Source organism: Cyprinodon tularosa, unplaced genomic scaffold, assembly GCF_016077235.1.
Source record: "Cyprinodon tularosa strain WSP-4 unplaced genomic scaffold, ASM1607723v1 ctg187, whole genome shotgun sequence".
Taxonomy (NCBI): Eukaryota; Metazoa; Chordata; class Actinopteri; order Cyprinodontiformes; family Cyprinodontidae; genus Cyprinodon; species Cyprinodon tularosa.
In genome coordinates, this window is record NW_024038657.1 from 426,635 (window position 1) to 454,547 (window position 27,913).

At 36.7% G+C, this 27,913-nt stretch overlaps 2 protein-coding genes across 5 annotated transcripts; both read right to left on the reverse strand.

Moving 5' to 3' along the window:
* Nucleotides 1-926: 926 nt before the first annotated feature.
* Nucleotides 927-19,226, reverse strand: LOC119782016 (sodium-coupled neutral amino acid transporter 3-like). 4 transcript variants are annotated; one of them, XM_038282737.1, is made up of 16 exons: nucleotides 18,985-19,226; nucleotides 11,047-11,156; nucleotides 10,877-10,961; nucleotides 10,683-10,798; nucleotides 9,384-9,457; nucleotides 8,206-8,298; nucleotides 7,683-7,764; nucleotides 7,489-7,571; nucleotides 7,254-7,312; nucleotides 7,026-7,160; nucleotides 6,759-6,838; nucleotides 6,587-6,687; nucleotides 5,672-5,796; nucleotides 3,913-4,057; nucleotides 2,105-2,208; nucleotides 927-2,007 (listed from the first exon to the last, which is right to left on the reverse strand). In XM_038282737.1, the coding sequence occupies exons 2-16, from the start codon at nucleotides 11,085-11,087 to the stop codon at nucleotides 1,903-1,905; spliced, it is 1,428 nt and encodes a 475-aa protein (XP_038138665.1). In that variant the 5' UTR covers nucleotides 11,088-11,156; nucleotides 18,985-19,226; the 3' UTR covers nucleotides 927-1,902. The 4 variants fall into 4 exon arrangements, with proteins under 4 accessions (XP_038138665.1, XP_038138666.1, XP_038138667.1 ...); XM_038282738.1 differs by lacking the exon at nucleotides 18,985-19,226 and adding an exon at nucleotides 16,144-16,302; XM_038282739.1 differs by lacking the exon at nucleotides 18,985-19,226 and adding an exon at nucleotides 14,886-15,053.
* A 2,136-nt stretch (nucleotides 19,227-21,362) lies between these two features.
* Nucleotides 21,363-26,879, reverse strand: apex2 (APEX nuclease (apurinic/apyrimidinic endonuclease) 2). The gene is made up of 6 exons (XM_038282807.1): nucleotides 26,712-26,879; nucleotides 26,536-26,619; nucleotides 25,864-26,044; nucleotides 25,537-25,680; nucleotides 23,318-23,387; nucleotides 21,363-22,610 (listed from the first exon to the last, which is right to left on the reverse strand). The coding sequence occupies exons 1-6, from the start codon at nucleotides 26,824-26,826 to the stop codon at nucleotides 21,486-21,488; spliced, it is 1,719 nt and encodes a 572-aa protein (XP_038138735.1). The 5' UTR covers nucleotides 26,827-26,879; the 3' UTR covers nucleotides 21,363-21,485.
* Nucleotides 26,880-27,913: the final 1,034 nt, after the last annotated feature.

A 27,913-nucleotide genomic window follows, 5' to 3' on the forward strand; every position in this document is an offset into this window, starting at 1 on the left:
GAGACAGCCAGTAGGAAAGTTCAAAATGTTTATTACAATAAAAACAGACAGAACAGAACTGAAACAGGCTGTGGACCTGTAACGACTACAGGAGGGGGGCGGGGCACTGCCCAATCACTGACACTCTGGTTTAGGAAGAAACACAGGTAAGTGAACAGAAGATGATTATCAGAGGGAGTCACTTATCTGGTTTAACAGTTCAGTCCATCCTCACAATCATAGGCAGGATAAGCCGATACACTGCCAAAGAGAGGCAGCCCTAAGCCATCCAGAGAGTCCCCAATGCAACAACCCCAGTGCGCAGGCTGGACTCCAGTCCAGGACAGGGATTCAGATCAGACCGGAGTACTGGAATCCGGGAGTCCGCAATCTGGTCAGGGGTTACGATCCACTCAGGAACGGACAGATCCGGGTTCCAGGTATCCATCAGATCATGAAGGCAGGTTCAGAATCCTTTGCGTCGAGCATCCAGCTCAAACAGAAACTCATGGGAGGCTAAATCCAGCAGGAGTCTAACAGGTTCAGGCAAGCAGTTGACGATCAGTTGACGATTATTACAATAATCGATTAATGCTATTAATACAATGAATTGTTTTAGCCCTAGTTTGAGCTATTTATTCATAAACTTCCAAAGGTTATAACATTATCATCTGACTAGACTAAATTGCTGTTTCATATGGATCTTATGTGCAAATGTCTTATTTTGAAGACACAAACAAAATTATCTAAAAAAACACATTTTCTTCCTAGTTATTCTGTCACTAAGCAAAGTAGCAAAGAGATATAATCCTAATGGGCCTAAAAAAATGAAATAGTTCACTTGGTTTGATGCTAGACAACCAGAGAAACATGTGTTGTGTCTTTTTTTTTTTTAACAGTGAATGATGTTTTCAACAGTAGGTTGATAAAGCAATGAATGACTCGAGTTTAGAAACAAAACAGACTTTATTGTAGCATGTCAGTCAAACCAGTAGGAAAATGTACAGGCTGTTTAACAAGGGAAACAGATGTTGTGGTCCAATTTCAGATAAATCTTTATTTTAACCTTGTTGATGGGTAACACACTCAGTCATTTCTAAAAGCGATGAAAGATGTTTTGTAACACTGGCTGTTTTGAGGCTCTACATTTACACACTTAATAGGATCAATTAAAAAGTGTAACTGGATAAATATACTATTTGGTTTGTAGCTATTATCATATAAAAACTTTTGTTTACTTGTGCAAACCTCCTTTTTGCGTTTTGGCTCAAATGATTGTCAGCAAACTGTCCGAATAGCAGCTAAATCCTGCATATTGCACTGGATTTAATGGTCACCGCAGACACTGCCTGAAATGTATATTATTTTACAGTCACTATAGGAGACAAAATATCACATTAGTTGAACTTCACTTCACAGAAAGTTGTCTGTTTACCAAATATAACAAACTCTGTGAAAGTTCATGCATTGTTCTTTATATTTTGTAGAACAAATGTAGGGACATCTAAGCAAAGCTATTCTGGATTGTTGGATGACATTATAATATTGGGGAAGTACAATGGAGGGATGTTGGCAGTGACTGAACTATTCCATGTAACACGGAAAAAAAGATTTCCATTTTAGTCATCCTGTTCTCATTCATCCTTTGGCGGCCATCTTCAGCAGGGCGGACTCCGACAGAACACCTCTCATGCCACCCTGTGTTCCCTCCTCTGCAGCAGGACATTCTTCCATCCCATCTAATGTCAAAACCTTTTTCCTGATTTCAACGCTGATGAAGGTTCTTCAAATGCTTTTTCATTTTGTTGAAAATCTCCAGACTTTGGAGGGGATCTCAGCATATTGGGATAATTACTGGGATAATTACTGGTTTCATGTTCTGTTTGTTGTATCTCTGTTTAGTCATAGCCATCTGTTGCCCAGTTAGTGGCCACCTGCTGTTGAGGGATTTCCATTAATCCAGTCAATGATAATAAGCACCATGCTCATGATCATGAAGATGAATCCTAATGCTGCAAAGCATGCGGCCTGCAAGGGTTGTAAAAAAAAAAAGCCATTTGTTTCTCAGCTGGGCTTAAAAAACAGAAAAGAAACCATGCGACCACATGAGACCACAGACTTGTACCTGAATCTTAGGTTTTGACTTCAAAGGCTCCTGTTCTTCAGGAACGATCCGGATGTAGAAGACTGAAGGGAGGATGAAAATGAGACTTGGGGCTGTGGTGGCTCCTTCACAAGACAAGAGGAGAGAGAACGAGCCGGATTATTGTTAACTTGGCAGCAGATCATGTCCTCCTTAAACAGATTATTAAAAAAAATAAGCACTAATTAAACCTGCAGGTGCATCAAGATGAATTATTTCATAGCTAAAAAAAAGCAGCTTATATCAGGAATAATAATCAAGGAGAAATACATTCTTTTATAGATCCATTGAACCGAGGGTTTTACATTCGAAGCCTTTTTTTTCTGGAAAGTTTGATTTATTATATTCTCCACAGGGTTCAGGTTTTAACCAGGTGCTGATCAATCCAAGACTGGGGTCTACCATGCCGATTAAACCAAATATTAGTACTTTTGGAACAGTGGGTGGTTACCAAATGATGCTTGAAAATCAAATCAGCATTTCCATAAAGCTAAATATCAACAGCTCTAAAAGCCTTGATCAAAACACAGAAGACCAAGACCAGGAGATGGCATTGCTCATCAGATCACCGTCTTCAAACTCTAAACTTTTTTTCTAAACTGTCAAGTCCTTCTTTTTATTTTTTCGGCCAAAATGCCCTGCTCCTGTCCCCTACCCCTTCACCTTTGACAGGTTCAACAGACCACTGTCCTGAAATCCAACAGACCTTCAGCTTTACGGATGTCATTACTCAGTAGACACAGTAAAAACAAAAGTGATGCAAGTCAAATTAGGACTACAGCCTTCCAGAAAAAAGACCTACAATAAACAAAAGATGCAAAATGTAGATAATGGCTGATACTTTTTATATTAAATCTGAAAACATAACATGTCTGAAAATATTTTAATTTTGTGAACCTCTGTTAGGTGAGCTGTATCTATATGGATTATGAGGAACCATAGGGCTTCTGGCTGTGGTTAGGAATATCAGGAGGTTGCTATAGGAAGCTCACTGCCTTCTCTTCCTAACTTCTTCTTTACTGCCAGCATAATTCAGATAACACTTATTAATGGAGACTGCTGATGCACTTCCTCCCTGGCCTAAGTGTTCTTACCGATTAGATGTACTGTATTTGGATTAAGCCAAGGAACAATATCCCCCAATTTCTGTACTCATATATATATACCGGTATATATATATATATATATATATATATATATATATATATATATATATATATATATATATATATATATATATATATATATATATATATTCACACTCTACACAATGTGAAACCCTCAAATGGGTTTATTTTATATTCCTCAAGGCTGAGATTAACACTGTTGCATGTGTGGATTTCCTAAACCACATTTCTTTGGCCTACCTAACATTGTCTGAATTTACACAATCTTGGTCTTTTTAAATAGCCAGGTTCTTCGGCAATGACCATTGCTCTCCTCTTGTGGATGGTGTCAAGTCAGCTGTTTTCCCAAGATTGTATATCCCAACATTCCTTTGTTAAAATGAATTATGACTGGTCTTTTATTATAATATTTGTATTTTCTGAGAAACACACATTTGTCTTTCCATTAGATTTAAACCATAATAATTATATCTCAGAGAGCAGGTTAAAATTTATAACCCTGAGTTTATTTATTATATCAAAAATTTGATATACCTTTTTCATTTAAATGACTGATATTCTAATTCAATGAGATGCACCTGAAGTTTAGCAATGCAAATTTGAGCTTAAACTGTGGCATCTAAAGTGAGACTCAAACTTCTCTTTCCTGTTGTGCAAACATACCGATGAAGGCAAAGATGTCTTTGATGGTAGGAACAGAAATAACCAATATGTTGACCACGATGATGAGACCTAATGCGATGATGAAGTGTCTGACCCAGTGGAAAGGCTTATCAGGGAAGAAGATCTGGAGCAATGCTCTGCGAATCTGCAAATATCCCAAAAAGCACACACACACACACAAAAAAAAAAAAATTAAGCAAAATCTGTTTTTACAAACAAATTAGCATCAAGACTGATGGGGAAGTCTTTACAACATTCTGTCTTAATCCTCAGCTTCCTGAAGTTAGTGCAGCCTAGATACTTTTACTAATATGTGTACGGTCATTTTTAGGTTTTTGTATCCTGCTGTGAGATGCTTGACTTTAGCGTTTCATGCAAAAAGAAAGAAAGAGGGTTTTTTTCTGTTTCCTAAATGGTAATTAAAAAATTAACAGTAATATTTTTACGTTACACATTAACTTGGCTACAGGCTGGCTTGGCTAATTTAGCAGAAAAGAGTTCAAGTCTGGGCGGTTGGCTCCTGTGTTACAAGTTTGTTTAACACTTTTGTTATTCGTATTAAATACACATAATGTTTAGAGATAATACTTCTGCTCTTGGATGGACTAAAGATAATTTTAGACAGAACCTAGCATGCTCAAGTACTGCTACACTGTGAACTTAAGCTGAGATAGGCTAAGATCCTTCAATCATAATGAGAACGATGACCGATAACCATTATTAATCATCAATCACTCAACATTTTTATAAGACATTTTGCTTTATTGTTAAAAATTTAATAGTTGAATTATTTTCTTAATTTGATTTGCAAAAGCTTATCCAGCATCAAGCTTAGCTACTACCTTTAATAGTAAGTTGTTTCCTTTGTACAAAATGGTACTGAGGCAAAGATGTTTTGTTTATGTTAGTTAAATAGCAAGTAGACCTATTTCCCTGATCAGAGGATAATGTCATATGAAAATTAACACCAAAGCCTAGAAAGAGAATGGAGCATTAGCTCTCTAACGGAAAAATAAAATAAATCAAGTTACAATAAATAAAAAAGATATTTGCAATCCTTGTATTTTCTAACTCAAACTTAAACTCAAGTGAGGGAAAGACTTTAAAGCATTGTCGGAATAATCCCAGTTTTTCTGATTTAGTGCTAGCTTTGCAACATATTATGTGTCGTATTTTTTGAGGTTTTGTGTATCTGCTGTGTAGTTGCTTGATTTTAGCGTTGTATGCAAAAGTAATAAAGAGGTTTTTTTCTTTCCGAAAGAGTAACACAGGGAACAGAGAGTGAAGCACAGTAAGTAGACGTCACAGAGATAAACATTGGTAACATGTGGTGTGAAGTAGAATCCTTTTAAAGTAGTTGTTCCTTATACATAAATGGTCTTGACAGTTTTTTGTTCTATTTTTAAGTTAAATAGCAAGTAGGCCTATTTCCCTTGACTCAGGGAAATAGTCATATGAAAATAAACACCAAGCCTAGAAAGGAAGGAATTAGGCTCTCTAAGAGAGAAAATAAAATAAATCAGTTACAATATATAAGAAAGATGATTTGCTCCTTGCTATTTTCTAACTTCTAACTAAAACTCAAGTGAAAAGACATTTAAAGCCAGGGAGAAATAATCACCAGTTTTTTCTTTTTTGCTACTTGCAACATTTATTTCTTTTTTTGCACGTGTTTTGCCTGTTTGCATCCTTTATAGGTTTGTATGATTTCTCTCCAGCCTTGGTACTTTTAGTTATTATATAGATATTTTTTACTTACCGGAAAGAGAACCACAGGGACAGTCAGAGTGACAGCCACCAGTACAGCCAGACGCACGCAGAGAATCAGAACATCCTGGGGGTCCACACAAATATAGGTGTGAAGTAGCTCTGACTCTGTTGCAGCTATCCATGGACAAAAGCAAAAACTGTTTAAAAATATGAAATTGCAAACTTTCTACAGAGTTTAAGACTTTTTGATTAGACATTGATTTTAAGTCAGAGTTTACTGAAACAGTTATTGTAGATCGATTCTGTGTTTTTTATTTATTTTTTTATTTTACTTATTTCAAACAGGGGCGGAGCTAGATGGGGGAGCCAAGGGGGGGCATGGCCACCCTTAGCCAATCATTGGCCACCCCTAGCATTTTTCTCCTCTAATATAGATGGAGGCAGCAGTAATACTCTCAACCTGCAGCTCAGGAGCCGCTAGAGGCTCTTTGGAACCTCTACAATGGCTCTTTATAGTGATATAAAGAAATTGATATAAATAAACAACTAATTTGGCAGAATAATGTATCTAAGTCTTGGAAACTTAATTGGGTTTAAATAAACACATATACCGGTATTCATACAGAGGAAAATCTTTGCTTCTTATTTATGGAATATTTTATGATTTTCCTCATATTAAAGCTTGTTGGTTTTTTAAGTTGGAAACAGATAACCTATAGCTGATATTGAACAAGGATGATAATTAGTTGTGTCTTATTAAAAAGGTTATAACCAGTCCACAAAATTTCAATATTTGCGGCTCTAGACTCCTGGCAAAAGGGCTGTTTTAAAGGTTTTAAAGGTGGCAGACATCTGGTGCATGTCATCATACCATGTAATCATGGTATTCTCCCCCTCAGGGTTATCATTCTATGTCAGGCATGCAGCAAAAATGCTTCAGACTCAGCTGTGAAAAACATCTTACCATAAAAGGTGAGGTAACCAAAAATTGCAGTCAGCAGGTACATGACAAACATGGCCAGGATGGAGACGTTGGCAACAGCTTGCATGCGCTTCCTGCTGGCACTGAACGCAAAAAGAAACCTTTTAGCATCGCTGTTATAAATAACAGACTAAAAAAAAACATCCAGACTTACTTTCGTAATTCTGTGTAGATCGGCAGCACCTCTGGGTGACAGACAAAAGCGAAGGCTATGATTGGGACAGTGTATGCTGCCTAAAAGCCAAAACAAAGATACAGCCTTGTTAGTCCAGCTGTGTTATTAACACTGCTGTTTACATAACACGTCTTACTACTACTGACTTTACACACTGTGCTGGGGAATATAAGCTGTACAAACCAGGGCATAAAATACACACAGCATAAAGGAGATTAGACATAATCAGTGAGATGTTTTCCTGACCTGTGAGTTGACGGTGAAAAGTTTGGCTTCACAGGTTAAGTCTGTGTTGTTAAAGGACTTGCATTTTTCATTAACAAAACTTGTGTAGTTTCTTGACTCAAACAAGCAGTCCAGGCTGAATTTCCTGTAGATAACCTGAAATGATGAACCAAAAAAATTGATTAAAAGACAAATAATTATCAGAAGAGCAGCTATTTGTATTGCATGGATTACATTTTTCTGACTTACTGAAATGAGGAAAAACACCATGCAGGAGAGAGAGAAACCGCTTGTATAGCCAAGGTATCCTGGAGCGGGAAAAGAAAGGCAAAGAAAAGAAGATTATTTGAGACCAAGGACTGTCTTATTCAGCTATTTCAGAGTGAGATATGGAAATAAACAAAAAAAAATGCCAAGTAGAGACATGAGGAGAGCATGAAGAGTAATAAAACACAAAAGGATATGAAAAGGACTGCTGACATACCAAGCTGTTTCATTAGTGCAAGTGGAAGAATGATGATGGCACTAACAATGATGACCAAGTAGTTTCCATTCAAAAACCACGGGCTGATACATGGCCACACAAACAAATGAGAAGATCACCACACAGCTAAAAAGATGAAAACTCAACTGAAATTGTTAAGAGTGAAGTAAGAAAAAACATGAATAAAAACTCACTCTGAGCCATCTCCTTTACCAGCGAGAGCCTCTATAACCAGAGGAAGCTCCGACTTCACGATAAAGAGATAGCTGGACATTGCTACAAACACAACAGAACAAGCTTTTATTGTTTATTTGTGCATATTTTTTTTCCTGAATACTGATTGTATCAATATATACCTTTTCAATAAATTATAATATTGTTTCTGATAAAGCTCTTTCTTCAGATTAAAATAAAAGTACAGCTTCAAATTGATTGACATTTCAGTGTCAAAATTATATTTTTTTATTGATCCTTAGTGGCATTCTAACAGTATATGATGATTGCATTAGCTATAAGGGGAAGATTATCATTAAAAACAGACATAAAGACTTTAATACATCTAGAATGTCTCTAATTAATCTCAATGTGTTTCATCAGTGAATTGAGTTGTAATCTATCCATTTTAACTGTACATTTACACAACATTAATCTGATCAAATCAAAGAAAACATTCTCTATAGAGACATAATTTTATATCAATTGGTTTAATTACATTACCTCCAATATTGTGCATAGTGATGATGATGGCGGCCACCATTTTTCCCGGGTGGCCAAAAGCGTGATTTCCTAACTGCTCATATGCACGGATACCTGAAAACCAATCAAAGGAAGGAATATTTTACTACATTATTAGGAAAGATAGACTCATTTTTGTCAACCCTGTAAAAGATAAAAAAGACAACAACTTACAATTATTTTTTAGTTTTTTTCCCTTTTTTGCTGTAGTTTAATCTCACCCTGATTTATCATTAAAAAACATTTTAAACAATTTTTAGCCAAGTAAAAATCTTACATTGAGAAATAAAGAGTCACAGTGTGCTTTGGATGGATACCCTCTCCTTAGAATGAATGAATATTCATTTTTTAGTTTACTGATAGATGCCACCAGATGGTGTAGTATTTAGAAGAGTTCATGAAGTCAAGCATTCTCTATATGTTTCCAGGGGGCCATTGCAGAAAATAGCATAACAGATTCTCCACTATTGTACATTTTACTAGTTAAAATCTCAGCACAGTTTATCATTTGTTACACTTTTTTTTTTTTTTTAAACAAGGGAAAAAAAATATTTTTATTTTTCCCAAGCCCCCAAATCACCATTTTGCATTTAATGGCCATTATGGAAAATTGCTGGCCTCCTTTTGCTTCATTTCTCTAACAGCTAACTGTGAAGATGCTGTTTATCCTTATTTAGCATTCTGCTCACTGTGCATGGTGGCAATATAAATAATGGTTCTTGTTATGTCTTAAATTATGACTCAAACTGTTTATGTGGGTGAGTAAATGCTTTCTTGTAGCTATTTCCAGGCTTAAACCTTCCTTAGGGAGACATCAATGAATTACTAGATGAAGGTTATTAAACAAACTGTTTAGCCTAAAAGGTAAGGAATGAATTAAAGGGATTTTATAAATACCCAGAATTTTACCATAATCTTTTTTACTATAACCCATAATTTTTTGTTTAAGGATATTTTTTCACTGCATTATTGTTTCCCCCTTATTAAGTAAATGCACCACAACTAAAAGTTGTACCTTTCTAAAATGTTTAGTGAGAGATTATACTACTTATAAGGACTTTAAAAGTGTTTACCAGAAAACCAACAAATGTATCTGTGTTTGCATATGATGAATGATTAAACAAGCAGCAAAGTTGTGTTGGCTTAATGGATCCCCTCACCTACAACTCCGGCACTTTTTAACAGAAGATGAATTGAATATGCAGACAGAATAGCGATGCACACTAACAGGATTCTGAAAGACAGAAACAAAATCACATCTGTTGGCACTCAGTCATTATTGTTATGTAATAAAATATATCTGGATTATACAGTTTTAACAACTGATACAGATTTTAGTAGCTTTATACTACTAGTTTTATATAAGATGATTTAGTTTTAGAGGTAGACTCGTCTTTTCATCTTCACTCCTCTGCCACAAGGTGCAGGTCTGCACCATGAGGGCGTCTCTTAGATCTGATCACAGAGCTCTATATTTAACTACCCAAATCTGATTTAGAGAAGCCGTGCGCGTATGAGCTCTAATGTAGGATCTGACAGATCAGAGTGTGGACCGTAGTAAAGTAGCTTGTGGTGTAGCATTGTTTACATTATACCTGAACCATAAACATTCATCCAGTTAAAGCAGCCCCGTTACAAAGAGTCTGGGTTGTAGATTTAAATTAAATCTCTGTTAGAACAAACAGATTGAAGGACACACAATTACTACAACTACTACTACTACTAATAATAAAAATAACAATAACAATGCTGGTATTAATAGCAGTATTATGTTATGGCAATAGTGCTAGATATTATTTAAATAGTTACTTGTTTACTTTTTAAGATTTTACTGTATTTATTTGGAATAATGGAAATTGTGATGATCAATGATGGTAGAAATAGCTGTTCCACTAGTATCACTAGGATTATTTGCTAAATTTCTATTCCTCAATTAACTTATTTATACTATATTATTATTATTTTTATTCTTAATGGATTTTTTTTTTCTTAATTTGATTTACTCTTAATGAAGTTTAAAGCTGATGATTATGGTAATAATTATAATGCTGGAATGGCTAAGATGCACATTATTAAAGAATCTACTATCTTTATAGTAATTATCAAAGCATAATGATGTTTTGCAGATACTGCACTCTGAGTGATTGCTTATCTCAGCAGTATCATTCTTTGGAATATATTTTTGTTTAAAAAAAAAGAAGAAGAACTAAATTTCAGACAAACTTAAAACACAATTACCAACTGACATTATAAGAAGTCTACGAAATAATCTCACTTGGCCAGACAATAAATTTTCAATGATGATCTTTGCAGAATATTACTTACAGTAGACAAGAAAGACAGAAAGCTGATGAAACACATACATACAATGCAGTTTGCATAAAACCTGAACACTGAGAATATATAAGAAGCAGCTCATATATTTAAAAAAAAAACTTTTTTTTTGTTCCTTTACTCACATAAACAGAATGATTCCTGTGTTGGACATTGCGTAAGCCAGTCCTAGGATTCCACTGCCCATGATGGCGTTACTGAGGTTAAATATGGACATGCCGAATGAAGTCTTTCCTTCGAACTGAAACAAGACGACATATGTTTCATTGTTCCTAAGAAAGTAGTATTTTATTTTGTCAAAGAGAAAAATATAACTCACATCCGTAAATTGAACTTCCTTCTTTGTACCAGCTTTATGCGGAAGAAACTCTTGCTTTTCTTCCATGGCGTCAACTCCATCAAACCTTCACAGGAGGCACAATCCAAACAGTTAATTTGAAAAGAGACACAATGAAACTGATCAAGCTTCTTGCTCTCACAGAGTCTCACCCGTCGTCTTTGCTGTGTCCATTCATCTTCTGAAGCTCCATTTTATTTTACTTGCTGAGGTTGATTGGGTTTTGGCTGCGTGAAAGACTGGTCTTTTAAAGTCGAAATGACTGGAAGCACAGAAACAAACGTGTCATTAATGAGACATTCCAAGGAAGCCAATGTGAATCGTAACATTGTTTCTATAAAAAGAAGGTTTGATGTGGCTGGACTGATTTAGACATAGAGAAAGCAGAGACCAAGTTGAATGATCTTTTTTTAAAATTATAATGCATATAATACATTACATCTAAATATCTAAATACATTAGATTATGTGATCTATTTGAACTTACTGAGATTGAAACAGCGCCATCAAATGAATCTTCCAGGAAGCAAAAAGCAGTATTTACTGCCTGGAACAATGGTTATGTAAGAGGAACACACTTAGAATAGTTGTATAAATATATGCATCTGGTTAGGAGTGATTTCTCTTTTGTTTATAGAGGAGCAGAAAAACCAGAGGCTCCATATTAAACACAGACTGATGACAAAGTCTTTAGATTCAGAAAGGTCAAGATTTTTTTTTAACTTTGAATCAATACTTATGTGGGTGCAACAAAGAAATCAGATCCCCGACTTAGATCTTGTTAAGGTCTCTGAGGTTTTCTGGTGTGAGTGAGCTTCTTGTCATAGAGGATTTTTGCTGGTGGCTTGGCCGACCCGTATTGCTGCAAACCTGGTCAATTCGCTATTCGCACTGACAACAGATTTCGAATGAGAACTTGAGCAAAACAATCTTTCAGATCATTCACAAACTTCTAAATCTTTCAAGTCAGATCTTGAGGAGCTGATACAGAGAGACTTTATCCTGTTTTCACCTGAGGAACTGCAATGTTGGAGAAATAACTGGACTCTGCCTGTATTGTGGCGAGAGTGGTCACTTCATTTCTTCTTGCCGAAAGCAGCTAAAATAGAAGGTCCACCGGTAAGGAAGGGACCAGGTGGCAGTCTTAAGAGCAAACCATTCCTCATAACATCACCCTGTAATCTCCTACTGAGTCACCCATTTCCTTTTTTTGCTTTATTCAATTCTGGTTGAATTGATTAAAGCAATTCCTAAAGCCTTATTGATAACAATTTAGCTGAACAATTACTTCTTCCTGTTGTATGCCTACCTGAATCACTTCATGCCTCGGTTCTAGATGGAAGTCATCTGCATATAATCACGTAGCGAACTGAACTAGTAAAAGTGTCAGACAATTATATTGAAGAAATATTTTTTTCTTCCTGTTCTCATCACCAGTATCTACCTTTGTTTTAGGGTACTCTTGGCTCACCCTTCATAATCCTCACCTGAACTAGAAAGAAAATAGAGTTGAATCATGGAATAACCATCTGTCCAACTCTTCAGTTGGCCATGTCTCCACTCTTAAATTCTCAAGAATAGGAAATTGCAGTAGACCTCTCCCTGGTTCCTCCTGGGTATCGTGACCTTCATCTGGTTTTCAGTATGTCCAAGGCTCTCTCTTGCCCACCTTACCGCCCATATTACTGTGTTATTGAGCTGCTTCCTGAAGCCCATCTCTAGTGGGATGTATAACCTGTTCAAACCTGAGAGAGTATGGAGAAGTACAAGTGAGTCGCTAGCTGCTTGAATTATCTGCACCTCTATCTCAGCTGTTGGAGCTGAGTTTTTTTTGTCGGGAAAAAGAATGGATCACTAATTCCGTAAAAATTAAAAAAAGAAATATCCACTGGACTTGGTTTCCAAGATTTGAAGATTTTTACGGAATGACTATGACCTGGATGACTGAGAACCTTCATGCTTCTTGCATTAATTTAGAGGAGCTTTAACAAATTTCTGTGAAAAATAAATATCCACTTCCTCTTCTTTCAGCAGCTTTTGAATCAGTTCATGGCACGCATTTCTTCAGAAACTTGGATCTCAGAAATGCCTACCACCTTGTCAGGATCAGAGAAGGAGATGAATGGAAGACTGCATTTAAGACCCTCCTAGGGCATTTTCAATATCTGGTAATGCTTTTCAGTCTCACAAAACGCACATGCAGTATCCCAGTCCCGGGTGAAATACATCCTTAGAGATTTCTTAAATTAGTTTGACATTCTGATGTTCTTAAGGGCCTAATCCAAACATAAGATCCTTGTGCTTTAAAGTTCTCCAATGTCTTCTAGAGAACCAGCTCTTTGTCAAAGCTGAGAAGTTGGAGTTTCATGCCTCATCAATCACCTTTTTGGGACATTCTCGATAGCGGATAGGTGAAGGCGGATCCACAGAAGGTTCAAGCCATTCTCAATTGGCCCTCTTCCATAAATCACAAGCAGCTACAAAATTTTTTTAGGATTTGCCAATTTCTACCGCAGATTCATTAAAAACTATTGGAAACCTGCTCAACCCCTACCTAGCTTTACTTTCCTCCGAAAGACAAGCTGAACGACACTATGATGTGGGCGATAGAGAACTCTTAGCCATATAATGGGCTTTTGAAGAGAGTCGCCACTGGTCAGAAAAAATCCATTTATTGTGTGGACTGAACACAAGAATCTGGCCTTTCTCTAAGAAGCAAAATGTCTGAAACGTAGGCAATCACATTGATCTCTGCTCTTTCCCATTTTAACTATGTCATCTATTATGGTGCAGACTCTAAAAACACAAAACCTGATGCCCTGTCTAGGCAATACTCCAGTGACAACGAACCTAATATCGCAGCTGTCCTTTAACCTTCCTGCATTATCATGGAATCTCTGAACTAGGTTTTATTTTCTGCTTCCATTAAGTCACGCCTCATTTACTGGGTCCACATAACAAAATTCTCTTCGTCTCATATGGCTTTGGGTATCATTGCTGGATTATCACCATCTAAGGGTTTCGCCACCATCCTCACGATAATTGACCACTTCTCCAAGGATTGCCACCGCATCCCTCTTAGACCTCCCTTAAGACAGCTCAGCTCCTGACTAAGTATGTTTTTCGCCTTGACGGAATCTCTTGTGAAATCCTGTCAGACAGGGGTCTGCAATGGAAGGAGTTTTGTATTACTTTGGGGGGCCAAAATTTCTCTTAGTTCAGGTTTTCCTCCCCAAACAAATCGTCACTCTAAACGCAACCAGGGGCTTGAGACATCTCTCCGCTTGAGTCGAATATGCACATAATTGTCACACTTCCTCTGCTACTGGTCTGTCTCCATTTAAGTCCTCTCTAGGATGTCAACCTTCCCTTTTTACATCTGACAAGCAGAACATTGCAGTTGCCTCTGTTAAACACCACATTCAGCAGTGCAGACAGGTCTGGAACCTGGCGGTTTCTGCCTTGAATCTGTCAGTGTAAACAAATAGACATCTGGCTGATCAGAGGAGTCCTGCTACCCAATACTCACCTGGACAAAAGGTTCGGCTATCAACTCATGACTGGTCTCGGACACATCGTTCTTTTATCTGGGACTCTGACCTTGTTTGGGACTTTTGGTTTCCTCTTCTAGACTGCCACCGGGCAGGCCCTTAAGGAGGGGGTAATGTTAGGGTCTGTGGGGTTTTGCTGTTTTTCTAGTGAGTGAGCTTTGTCTCACAGGGAGGATCTTTGCTGGTGGCTGGGCCGACCCGTGTTGCTGCACACCTGAGAACATGTCTCAATTAAGATGACTAGCATGTTTATAAGGAGGCAAAGGATTGTCTCTCTTTGCTGAATGATTACTGCTGTTCCAGCCAAAGAATTATCTTTCTTGTTGAATCTGTCTTCTTGCCAATCTCTTCAACTTGGACTCTGAAATCTCTCAGATCTCACTTACGCTCACCTGGACCTCCAAGGTACAATTTTCAAAGCCTGCTAAATCTAATACTTACATTTCCAAAACTCTCCTTCATCTCTCAAACCGACTGACCTCCTGGAGTCCCCGCTTTAAGATTCTTGCCTTCTTTTCATAAATAAAATGTTAAAATTCACTGGTTCTTCATGTGATTGTACATGTGGGTCCAAAAGCTACATCCAGATCTTTTGTTGTCATTTACTGTACCTCACATTAGAATTGAATTGAGATGCTAAAAACAAACAAACAGATAAATGAGTCATAAAAATGGAGCACTTCTGTTTGGATTTCATTAAAAGCCCAGTATTGTGAGGACATGAGTTGCCCTTAATCTCCTCCTGGATGAACAACCCTGGCATTGACACCTCTGGAGGGACTCGTGGTTTTGTCCTCTGATCCACTCGGGTCATAGAATATTTCCCATGACCCTTAAGTTTCCCTTTGGATTTTTACATCTCACCTCCAAAGGTCACTCAGTCCCCAGCCTTTTTGAATTTTGCACAAAACTAAACTACTGATTAGTCCCGTTGGCATAAACTGATCTTTACAGCTTGGCACCTGATAGCACTGGGCTCCAGTGTAAATCGGTGCTGTTTAGACTAAATACAGAGTGGAACTTTCCCAGCAGACTAGCCTGAAGTCTGGTTTGGTTAGAGTCGCTATCTTCAGTTGCTCACCCTGCAACTTTCCCAGGGCTCACGGCCAAATCATGCAACCACCAATCATAGCAGATGTCAGGAAAAGTCAGTGACTAAATAAATCGTTTGTTGGATACTAAAGAGGCTAAAGATATTTTGCTCTGAGCAAAATTCACATAGTTTGAGCTACTGTGGGGAGGGACAAATTAACCTAACCTGGTTAACAAAGAACTTGATCTATGAGATTTTTGTTGCTTATAAGGGTAGGCTTTACACAGAAAAAGAAAATATAATAATAATAATAATATTAATACATGAAGTGGATATAATTCAATTAATTGAGAAAAGCAGCCCTATTACTTTCATTCATTCATTCACATAATTTACATTGAACACATATTCTGTTAAAAAACTAACAAATAACACTTAATTTTTTTCTCATTATAATTACGTTTATATAAAACATTAAATAGCTAATCTAAACAATATTTAAGAGAAATACTTATCTATACTCAGTTAATTATTCTTAATATTTGATGCATCACATGGAGATTTTCTGACGCAAGACTCACACACTATTGACATTTAGCCCTTCCCTTTTCTTCCTCATCATAACCACATCTACAACCATGACTTCTCTAAAGAGCATCAACTTACCGTGGAGGTAGTTTGGATTTATGAAAAATCTAATCTTTTGGAAGGTTTTTGCCTTGGATTCCCAGAATCTGCCAATGTTTATATGTAAAGGGGTTTCAGGGAATCTATCCAAAGCTCCTTGGTAGTGAAGAGAGACGAGTGTGAGGGAGATTAGAGCCTGGGAGGGAGCTGGAGCAGGAAATGGGAACACCCATATTTAACCCTTTGCTAAACCCCTCACAGGTGGCGTTATAGCTGCACGTAGACAGCAGGGATCCTGTTACCTGGAGTGTTCACTGGAGTAGAGCAAACACTGGTGCCTGTGTAATGAATTACCTACGGTGTCCAGAAAGTCAGTACTTCACTCTGATCACAGAAGCTCATCACTGATAATTACTTCTAGTAAAGAAAGTAGAAAAGCTGTTGTGATGCAGACAACAAAGGTCATGAAGTTCAGCATAAGATGACTCTTCTTACTGAAGTTTACCAAACGGCAACATCCTCTTTGAAGCATGTGTGGTGGCAAGACTTCTAAGTCAAAGATATATTTAAAACAAGTTTGAGTGGTGATTTGCTTTGGTTTCTCTTCACTAAGTTCTTTCTTTACTGAAGTGACATTTTCTCTTGTATTTCCCATTCGGACAAGTGCTTAAAGGACTCTGTGTCAAATTATTATTGCATTTCAGTTAAACAGGAAGTGATTGATTAAAAGTAAAAGTTACTAAACACTTCAATTTTAAAAAGAAAAGTATTTATGAAACATGTTTTAACATTTATTCTATAGGAATTTTTAGGTAAGACTGGAATTTTAGCATTGCTGGTTTTATTAAGGACCGTTATTTCCTAATGTTGTTTTTTCCCCCCCACAGCATTCATATAATTAAGGACCAATCACATAGCCCCTGCACAAAAAATACTCCAACAAACCAGAAGAACAATGGATGGCTATTTGATTAGCATCTGACTTGGAATGCATGCAGGAGGATGGACCTAAATACAGATTGCTCTTGTGCGAGCCAAGAGAACCAATAGACTCCTGGTTAGGTGTCGAAAAAAACTGAGTCGAAATCTGGCTGCCTTCAATTTTAAGGCTGTTTTTAGTTTACACAATAAATAGTTCAAAGCTGCTAAAAAAGTTATTTTCAGGTATGATCCAATTTAACCAGGAGTGCGTTGAAGTCTCTATGGCGATAAACCATGTCTTGTAAAAGTATTGCCAAATAATTATTCACATCTCGTTCTGTCTTTAGTGAGTTTTATTTAGAGTTTCTGTGATAAACCAACACAAAGTAAATCATTTTAAAATGGAAGGTGATTTAATAAATGTTACACAAAAAACAACCTGAAAAGAGAAGCGCACATTTGTATTTAACCACTTTATGGTCACTTTATGCCCCTAAATAAAAAAAAAAAGACCAACAACCACTTTCAGGAACCAATTGACAGTAAATAGTTTCAGCTGTACGTCATTTCTTCTTCTTCTGATAAACATAGCCCTTCTATGCTTGACTCTAAGGGTTGTTAAAAGACTTTAGCAAATAAACAGTAAGATATCATTAGACAAGCAGCAGAACTTTGGTGCACAGTTTTCCTTTACAGCTCCAGGCTTTTTAGGGTGTGTGTCAATCAGCTTTACAAATCTAAGGACTAAAATGTTGATCTTTTCTCAACTAAACACAGTTCAAACCAGTATTGCCCTGCATTTATCTCCATCCATCTAGTAGTTAAGCAGGTGAAACTCTACTTATCAACTCTGATCTGCTTCCCTTTCCCTGTAGCGTAATGCTCTCACCACCATGTTTCATAGTAGAAAGTGTTGCTTTTCTGCATTTACACTTTTAAATTCTAAAAAACAGTTACACCCAACCTCCTGCTGCTTTACCCCACTCAATGCATAGAAAAAAGAAATTTATACAACTTGTAATGTGACTATAGCATGAAAAATGCTCCCTAGATCTAAATACATTTGCAAGGGTATGTAAATATTGACAGTTCAAGGAGAAAGTATGTGAGCAATGGACGTCATCATTGTGCTCACTGCCATGGCAATAGTTATTAGCTTAGCAGATCAGTGCTTTCTACAGGATGGCTCACATGTGAAGGAGGAGCTGAAGATGTTGTACTTTAAGCAAACTACGGAATCTAGAGCAGCATATAACAGCTGAAGTGACGCAGAAAACCCACACATTAAATGTTACCACAGCTGTGGTTAAAGAGCTTTGCTGCTCTGAATGAAAAGAAAAAAAATTCACATACCTCTGAGACACAAGAATTCAGTTGGCCGATAAAGTTCAGCTAAACAGAGATATAAGGTTTAACAGCAAACCCAGACGCCCTTTCTTTCTTTATCTCTCTTTGACACAAAACTCTTACTGGAAAATATGTCATTCAGTTAGAGATAGTATCTAGGGCTGGTTTGTTAGGTTGGATGACTTTTATGCCATTATTACAAGGCAGAATCTTAAGACAACAAATGTTTCCATTCATTTTATCAGGGTTTATGGTTTATTGACACATCAGGATAGGAGCCTGTACAGATGGTGTGACTGTAGGAAATTAAAGAAGCATCACATGTGATTAAAGGACCCATTCACTTCAAATGGTACAACTGTTAGACAGTACATTTGTTATAGAGGTAAACTAAGACATCAAATACGATTCTATGTTTAATTAATAGGCCATGATGAACTTCTACTACAGTCATTTTAAAATCCCGCCTTTGTGCTGAGCATTCTGCTGGTAATTCCAATCAACATCAAGAAGTAAAATCATTAAGGGTTTAAACAATCTATTTTTCCCATTCTTCTACATTCTGGTTACTTTTTTTCCACAGAAGCATGCGACAAATCTAAAAAGACTTACAGAGGAAATGGAACACGTGGAGCGCTGTGAATGGTCTCTACTGCTGATCACCTCAGGGAAGAGATTGACATCTGCAGTCCAGACAGATGTGACAGAGGGGGAAATGCTGATATCTGATGGCTGATTTGTGTCCTGATAATTAGATCCAGAGAGCATTAAAGATACAGCTCAAAAATAAGCAGCTGAGAAAGGAAAAAATGGAGGAAGGAAAGAGGAGGTAGTGACTACGCGCGTAAAGAAGTTCCTACCCCTCCCCCTTTTTTTCCCTCACATAGGGTGACACATGGTACTTTTCTAGTTTGCTGAAAACAACAATCCCACTTTTAGAAATAACATTATTCTACTTCTTTACAATGACATAGGTCATCATTGTGGAAGCTGTCACCTTAACCCTTTATAGGGAAGTTTCCATTTCTGATGACTTGCATACCCCTTACAAATAGAGTCCCCTCTGTCCTTCAGTGAGGTCTAGAAGCACAAGATCTATATTCAGCCATTCAGGAAAGATACATTTGACCAATTAGATGAGCCCTTGAATGATATATTACCTACTGCAAAGTAAGTTGAAAAAAAGTAAACAAGAAAAAAAAGGTAAAAACCTTATTAAAAAGTTAAAATAAAAGTTAATAACCCTAGTTAACAGTTTATAAACTAAAAGTATCTACCTGTATCAGCATTAATGCCTCTAAGGTTATGTTGGACCAAAAAAAAAAAAAAGTGTTTCTTTCACTCACTGTTTTACATGAATTTCTTATAGAAGCTCTTTTGTTATTTTTCTTAATATATTCGAGCAAGTTGGCGTTTCTTATTACATTAACATTCATTTTTTGCCATCAAAATGTTACAAAGGTAATAAGGTCTTGTCCTAGAGTCCAATAACACTATTGGCTTGAAATGTGGATTTTTAAAGGATTTCACTGAGTGCACTATAAAGGGTTAAGGGATAAAGACTGGATGTACTGGGATCTCCATTTTCACTTAAATACTAATCTTATTGTCCAACACTAGAGATCTTTTTTATTATTTTACTCATACAGTTGTCAGTGCCTTTTAAAGGCATTTTTCATTTCATTTCTGAGCTTTCTGTTTTTTCATGACCCATGAACGCTACCATCTAGTGGGTTAGAAAGAAAAAGCAACCAGCAAGATCCCAGATTATAACATTTTCAATTTTGCTCAGATTTCTGAAATTTTAGATAGTCAAAGCAATGCGTGCAGCTTCATGTAAACACACAAAACTCCCTCAGTAGAACTAGTAATTAATATGTAGAACAACTTTCTCTACCTTTGCTTCTATTTTTGTTTCAAAAGGTATATTTTTCTAGGATCTATAATTCCTGTATAACAAAGTCATTCACCATTCTAGTTATAACCTTCTACATAACTATTTCAATTCAATAATGACTTTATGGTAAAAGCAAATGTTTTTGTGTGTGTTTTTACACAAACCAATGATATTTTACTGGGCGCTTTTCAAAACATTGTAATGAAGGGTGAGGGTTGACGACATTTGACATTTTGAAACGGCAATCAGAAGCTCAAAGAAGATTCACCTTCATTAACTTGCAGCAGAGAACAGCCATATTTGTTACACTAACAGCGTGCACAATAGAACAGGATGCGTGGTATTGACTGGGGATGCATGTAACTCATAGAAATAGTGTTAAACATGGAAAAATTAAATAATGAAAAAAGGTGAATTATGAAAATAGAACTTTTTTCCCACTTAAAGGCAGTATCACTTTCAATTATATTGTCAATATATTGCAATGCAAATAATTTGTTTTATGTTAAAACAAATACTGCAAGTATAAAAATGCAATTTATTGAGACCAGAACTTGCTGATGTTTGATAACCTGAAAATCTGATATCATGTTTTGGATTGATTCCCTGCCACTGATTTGACAAACAAATGATATGATTGATTGGATTGATTGCGGGTTCTGAATTTTATCAAGTGACAGTAGCTAAGTAGCCTATTTAATAATGAGTGGGTTCAATTTTTAAAGCCATATTTGTATGGATCTGGCTGTAGTGACAGATCTATACTATGATCAACTAATAAGGAGCTTTATGCCTCGTCTTTATCACTTATATAGAATACCAAAAAACTGACTTAAAAATGTGAAATAATGAGTCAATTTCCCTGGAAATTTACATTTTTCAGTTATTTAACTTGCAGAACTTAAAAAAAACTGACAGACAACTGGTTTACTAAAGGCAAACCTTTAAAAAATGTAAATATAGATTCTAAAAAACATGTGAATCTTAAAAGTAACCAAACAAAAAATAAAACCTAGAAACATTTACCTTTTATCTTGAAAATGCATTGCAGGACATTTGCAGACCTTGCAGGACATTTAAAAAAGAGATCTTATAAATATAAAATTATTTTATTTTTTTTTTAGACAGAAAAAAAGAACAAAATTTTATAAAAACAGTGAAATGTTTAGACGTAGCTTTGTGATGGAGTTTTATCCGTTGAACTTTAGAGGACACATCACTTTCCTTTCTCTACCCACATAAAGAAATTACATCGAGCCTCTGGGTTGGAAACATGTCCCTGAGGCCGTCCACACACAAAAAACTGTTTGCCCATATTCGGGCCCTCTTTCTTCACAGTGCGAAGCACACAGGGTTCCCTGTGCACCTTGCAGCAGGGGGCCGGGGGAGGACCGTGAAGCACAGACTTCCAAAACACAGATGATGCCCCCTTCTTGACATCTGATTGCCCCACGGCGAGCTGAGAGGCCGGCTGTTTGGTCTTCACCGTTTTGTCTGGTTCTCCTGTGGTGCTGCTGATGCACAGCTGGGATGGAGCCTTAACAACAAGCTCAGTGTCTTCCGTTGGGCTGCCTGTGTCGGGACACAGCTCACTGGTGGTGGATGCCTTTGGGTCTCTGTGTGATGAGGTGAATCCATCCAGAGCAGGTGTGCTCTCACACTGTTTAACAGCTGTGAGTTTGGGTTTAAAGAAAGAAAGGAGGTTACCCTGTGGCTTTAAAGAGTTATTTGTTGTCTTAGACTTCTTCCCCTTTGGGGCAGCAGATTCTGGTGCTGCAGGCCGTTTTTTACCAGAGATGTATGGGACAGGAGATGGATTCATGTTCTCCCGTCTTTCCTCCTCTTCCTGAGATCCAGGTAAGGTTTGCTTTGGCTCAGACTGGGAGGACTTTTGGTCCACCTTAATCAGAAAGCGAGACAGTTTCTGCTGTTTTCCAATGAACTCCGGCAGATAGCGCGTGCAGAGGGGAGGAGGTTTGGAGCTGGGAAGAAGCAAACATTTCAGTTTTGCCCAAACAGGACAGTGATCGGATCCCTCTACCTCAGGCATGATGTCTGCGCCTACAAACTGCTCCTGGGCCAAGCACCGGTCAGCAAATATATAATCGATACGTGTGCCGTAGTTAGTCTGTCGGGCTCCAGTGAGCGTGGACCAACACGTGAAGGCGTTTGTACGAGTTGGGTGAAAGTACCGAAAGATATCAATAAATTTCCCTGTTTGGGTACAGTCTCTCATCTCCGACTCTTTATCACACTCCTCCTCATCGGGATCCTCTTCTTCACTGCTACTGTACAGAAAGCCATTAAGCCATTTCCTCCCAGGATATTCAGCAAAATCATCCTTAGAAATGTAAGAAAAAAACAGTTATTACCAAACTCGAGCAGGAAGACCTGCAGTAATGGTAAAAGAAAATACACTATCTTTTTATTCTAAGATTTATTCCCAATCTCTATTCAGCTTCTGGGAATAAAGAATAATTCCTTATTTTAATTTAAAAAAAGTTTTAACATAACTGCTTGTGGCCAACATGTCTGTTGTAGCGTTGAGAACATAACTAAGTTATTGTTTCTTAATGACTTTATAACAAAGGGGTTAGGGTTACCCGAACTCTCTGATTGTGCATGACACAACAGGCATTAAAAAATAGATAGCAGCAGCAGAGCCTGAATGCACGGTGGAGGCAGCTTTTCTCAATGTGCACACATTTCAATAACATTTGTAATATATTCTGCAGCCTGAGTGCTAAAGTTTTTTTTTTTTTTAAGTGTTTTTTTTTTTCACTTTTGCTTTACTGGGAACTAAACAAACATCCTCATCTATCAGCCACTTAAAACACTATAAGTTGCAAATGGAAAAACACACCACTATTTTATGACAACAAATTGTTTAGGCATGACAGTATTTCTACTTTAAATGCCTCTGTCATCGTAAGATTTAATTATCTAATGAACTGACACAACATGAGTTTATAGGTCAGTAACCAGGAAACCATTTCTAATGTAGAAATATTAGCTTAGAGTGAAAATGTAACACAATCCTTAACTTACATCATCACATGGGTCACAGTGGTCTATTGGCCGATGAGAAGTATTCACATCTCCTAAAACAATTACATGGCTGGAAAACAGAAAACATAGGTGACTAAAAGGATGGTTTAATAGGAAGCAGAGGAACAGCAGAGCTACAATAATCTGTGTCCGCTGGACCTTTGCAAGGTTTTGTCAGATTGCAACAACGAATTTCAAAGTATTTTGTTCAGATTTTATGGACAGAGCAACACACAGTAGTACAGAATTGTGAAGTCTAAATGCAGTTATAGCAGAGAGGCCTTCAGAGAGTTTCTATTGCAGCTTTACACGCCGTCCTCCTTGACATTGTGAGGAGTCAGCTGAAGTGGATTGGACATCTTTTCAGATGAACGCCTCCCTCGCAGATATAGAAGATGACGCCTACAAGCTTTGCACATCTAGAAAGTCTATGTTTTGACCATTCATTTTTACAAAGTAAGTGAGATTAAATGGAGAGCATCTGTTAACAAGAAAAAGCATGATGTTGCCTGTAGGTGTGGTGTTTTTAGGTTTTAATAGTTTGTCACAAATAGTGTTACTTGGAGGCCAAAATGTTCAATCATGGTCAAATCTATGTCTGCAACTTACGATTTTTTTGCAAGTCGATTAATATGTCGACTATTTCTTCAATTAATTGATTATTATCAGATAGCCAAAGGTTCCTTAACCCCTAGAACCCTACGGACCCACCGGTGGGTCCAGCTGCTACGTGACCTCGTAATTTTAACAAACCCCCAGTATTGATGTAAAAAATATATTTGGCACAGTTTGGTGACATTTTTGGATAAATGTGCCAAAATGGCCCCTCCGCCTAAGAAATTTCTCACTAATACCATTCTAAAATAAATATGATTCATCTGATTAAATCCAAATTTGGTATATTTTTACACAACATTTAGATTTAAAAGTCTGTACTACTTTTTTGTGCTATAAATAATATTTTGGTAGTGTTTTGCAATGTTTATTTCAAAGAAAATTTTGGCGAGGTTCAAAAAATGCAAAATATTTTGTATTTTGTCCCTAATATTTCAGGCAGGGTCAAAGCTACAATGGTGCTGACACCAGAAAACCATTCTATGACATCTTACCTTTACAGAGGTACCAAAAGTTTCTTCTAAAATCTAATAGCTGTGAGGCTATAAGTGATTTACTTTTGTGTGTTTTTGTCAGGCAGAAATTTATTTATACCCCCTGAGGGTGTAAGAGGTTAAAGAAGATTTTTTACTAAATAAAACAAGGTGAAACTAAAACTTTTCCACTTAAGGAGTTCCAGATAGAGGACATTGATGGATGAAATTTATCTTTTATCTTAAATGCAAAATGTTTTATATTATTTTATCTTTTACAATATAATTACTGTTCTAAGTGGGTTGCTCTGTCAGCTAAAAGCATGTTTTAGAGTCTCTATACTCCAGTAAATGATTAATTGATTACTATATTAGTTGACAATTTTTTCAATAATTGATTAATCCGATTAAGAGTTTAAGCCCTAGTCAGATCTGATCAGAGCTCCTTCCGTAGGTTTCTCCCTTACTTAGATAGGACCACACTGCAAATGGGGCATCAAACACTGCTCTCTTTTTGTCTTTGTTCTATTTTGTCATGTTCTACAGAGGTATAACTTTATCTGTCATCAAAGTCTCCCACATGAACAGTGGATCTCTGCAGGGAGTTCAGATTTTTAATTGTAAAAATGTTCCTTCCTGTTAAAAACTATGGACAACTTAGTTTTTCTATGTCACATAAAGTCCAAATTAAAAACACAAAGTCTGCAATTGTAACGTGAGACAATTTAAAAAAAGAAAAAGGGACGTGCAGGTGGTGCAGCGGTTAGCGCGCATGACCCTCGTATGGAGGCCTCAGTCCTCAATCCGACTTCTGGACCTTTGCCACATGTCTCTCCCCCTCTCTCATACCCCCTTTCCCGTCAGCCTACCGTTGAAAAAACAAGCCACTAGTGCCGAAAAAAAAAAAAAGTATTTCAGTTAAGTGTTGAGATCCTGCCAGCACATCATAATTTTTCTCATGCCCAACATTTAGGTATGTTATCTTAGAAACTGTTAGCAAAGATAAAAAGTGTAAAAACCAGATGTATATCATAACCAAAACTGTACATATTTCAGTTTAAGGATTTAAAGTAAAAGCAGGAAACACCTGTTCTGCTGTCTCTGTTTGTGGGAAGTGCTCTACACTCTCACCTCCCTCCTTGTAACAGAGCTTCGGCCCGACGTTGAAGCACCTCGTAGAACCTCAGCTTGAACTGCTTTCGCTCCGGCTTGTCTGGGTCAGCCCGCGGGCAGTAGACATTTATCACAGTGACAGTCTGCTCTTTGTCCTGACACCTTTGGACGAAACCCACACACACAAATAAATCAAATAAACACTGTTAAAATTAGGTTAGTTCTAATAAATATAGGCATGCCTTTTAAAATAATGAAGTTTTATGTTCATTAATAATAGAAGACAATTGAATGCAAAAACAGAAATAATCACCGTTCTGTATCCAACACATGTTTTCGTCTTACATTATCTTGTGCTGTGTGATGACTGCTCGCCCCTCATTGTCCAAAAGCTGCAGCTCCTCACTTGAAAAGTCAGTGTGGTCACCATAGCATCCAGCAGCTCCCTCATGGTTGGTAAGCAGACCTGTGAGCCCCTCTTCAGCAGCGGAAGGAGTGGCATCGTCCCGACAGTAAGTTGCAACCCCTGTGCACAAAAGAAATGACACACAATTATTGTAGACATATATTAAATGGAAGATGACATCAGGTTCTGAGCTTCCTTAAGTAAATCTAGAAAACCTACTTTATTGTGATTTTAAGGCAGGTATAAATGTGTACAATGAAACTAGTAGATTTAATATTTATTTATTTATCTACATAATTTAAACATAAATATACCTTGAAATTGTAAAATGCAGATATTGTTTAGTAGTTCATTTCTGAAATGTCCCATTAAATGATTAGGAACACATTCAAAATTATGCATCAAATATTTAAATGTCTTAAAAATACATGTATCTAAAAATTGAGATAATCATTTCACTTTATATTTATATAAATAATTTAGCGTGAGTAATTACGTGTAATTTTAGGGGTTATCAGTCTGCTCTTTGTTATTTGTGGGGTCACAGGCTGAAAAGCACTGATTAAAGGGGACATTAAGGGTTGGAAAAGCTAAATAACAGTGTAGTACACCTGAATAACCGCTGCGTCCTCTACTGTAGCTGAAATAAGAGTTGTAACCGTCAACAATAGCCGTCCTTTCATCCAGCAGGTCTCCTGTGGAGCAGAAATGCGGGTTAAACCTTTGATCGCTTTCATAACAGAGCTCTGATTGGAGCAACAACAGCTTCTCTGATTTTAACACTTACTTGTGACTTTTGTCTCCTGAACACAAATTATGTCTGCATCCAGGCTATCAAGGGCATTTTTTATCCCACCTTTAAACGTCCTAATGCCGTTTATATTCCAGGTGACAAGCTTCATTGCTTCTGAGCGGCAAAACGCCAATGTTGAAAGAAGGAAGCAAACCGGATGTTAGTGTAACGTAAGCGGAAGTCTAATTACGCGTCTATTTTGGCACGATTATTTTGACAAAAAATACGTTTTACTGAAACAATAATAATAAATATTATATGTTTAAAGATGCATATATAATTAAGCTTATGTATCAAAAATAACGTCGACTAAGGAAAATTAGGACAAATTATTTTAAATTCCCTCCTAAATATAAAGAATTATCAGAATAATAAATGACATATATCCTTCAAATTAGTGCTTAAGACAGAGATTTAAATTCAATTTTGGGAATTGTGGTTTCTGTATAACTCAATTGGAAACTACTAATCATTTGTTTTATGAATCTAAAGAAGTAAGAAACCTATGGGATCAACTTCAGATATTTTTATCTTCTAGATCTATAAATGTGGACTTTAATTCTATACACATAATTCAGTTTGGTTTATATATTAATGAAAAAAAATGTGAAATTCTTAGTTAATGCTTTGATGATTATAACCAAATATTATATCCATAAATGTCATTATGCAAAATGCTGCCTCTCATTCTCTGCTCTCAAAAACAAACTTTCCTCCTTTAACCGATGTCTGAAAAAGATGCAGAACCTTAAAGAAAATAAATTGTCTGATTTAATGGAAGAATTTCAGTTAGTCCCCTCTTCTTAATAATTTATTTATATTGTTAGTTGTTTGTTTTTTTTTTCTCTGTTCTAGCCTCTAATCTCTATTGGAGTTAATAGGAGTTGTGATATTATTTTTTTCTTGTAATGTTCATTATTGACGTATTGTTTGAGATTGTCATTGATATTCTTTATTTCAAGAAAAAAAAACGGATATGAGTATGACGCAAGCGGCAGTCTAATTACGTGTCTATTTTGGCATGCTTATTTTTACTAAAAATAAATTTTACTGAAATAATAATAAATAATAATATATGTTTAAAGTTGTTATATAATTAAGCTCACGCGATACAAACAACGTCGACTCTGACTTGGGACTTAGCTCACAGTTTTTTAGAGAATCTGGATTACATTCTACTTCTTCTTTAAAAAAAA

Coding starts and splice junctions, on each gene's coding strand:
- LOC119782016 (XM_038282737.1), bottom strand. CDS start 11,087: ATGGAGCTTCAGAAGATGAATGGACACAGCAAAGACGACGG. Junction 7,765..8,205: donor CACTATGCACAATATTGGAG/GTAATGTAATTA, acceptor TTGTGTTTGTAG/CAATGTCCAGCTATCTCTTT. Junction 7,572..7,682: donor GGTAAAGGAGATGGCTCAGA/GTGAGTTTTTAT, acceptor GCCATGTATCAG/CCCGTGGTTTTTGAATGGAA.
- apex2 (XM_038282807.1), bottom strand. CDS start 26,826: ATGAAGCTTGTCACCTGGAATATAAACGGCATTAGGACGTTTAAAGGT. Junction 23,388..25,536: donor GCTCTGTTACAAGGAGGGAG/GTGAGAGTGTAG, acceptor TCTGTTTTCCAG/CCATGTAATTGTTTTAGGAG. Junction 22,611..23,317: donor ACTGTGACCCATGTGATGAT/GTAAGTTAAGGA, acceptor TACATTTCTAAG/GATGATTTTGCTGAATATCC.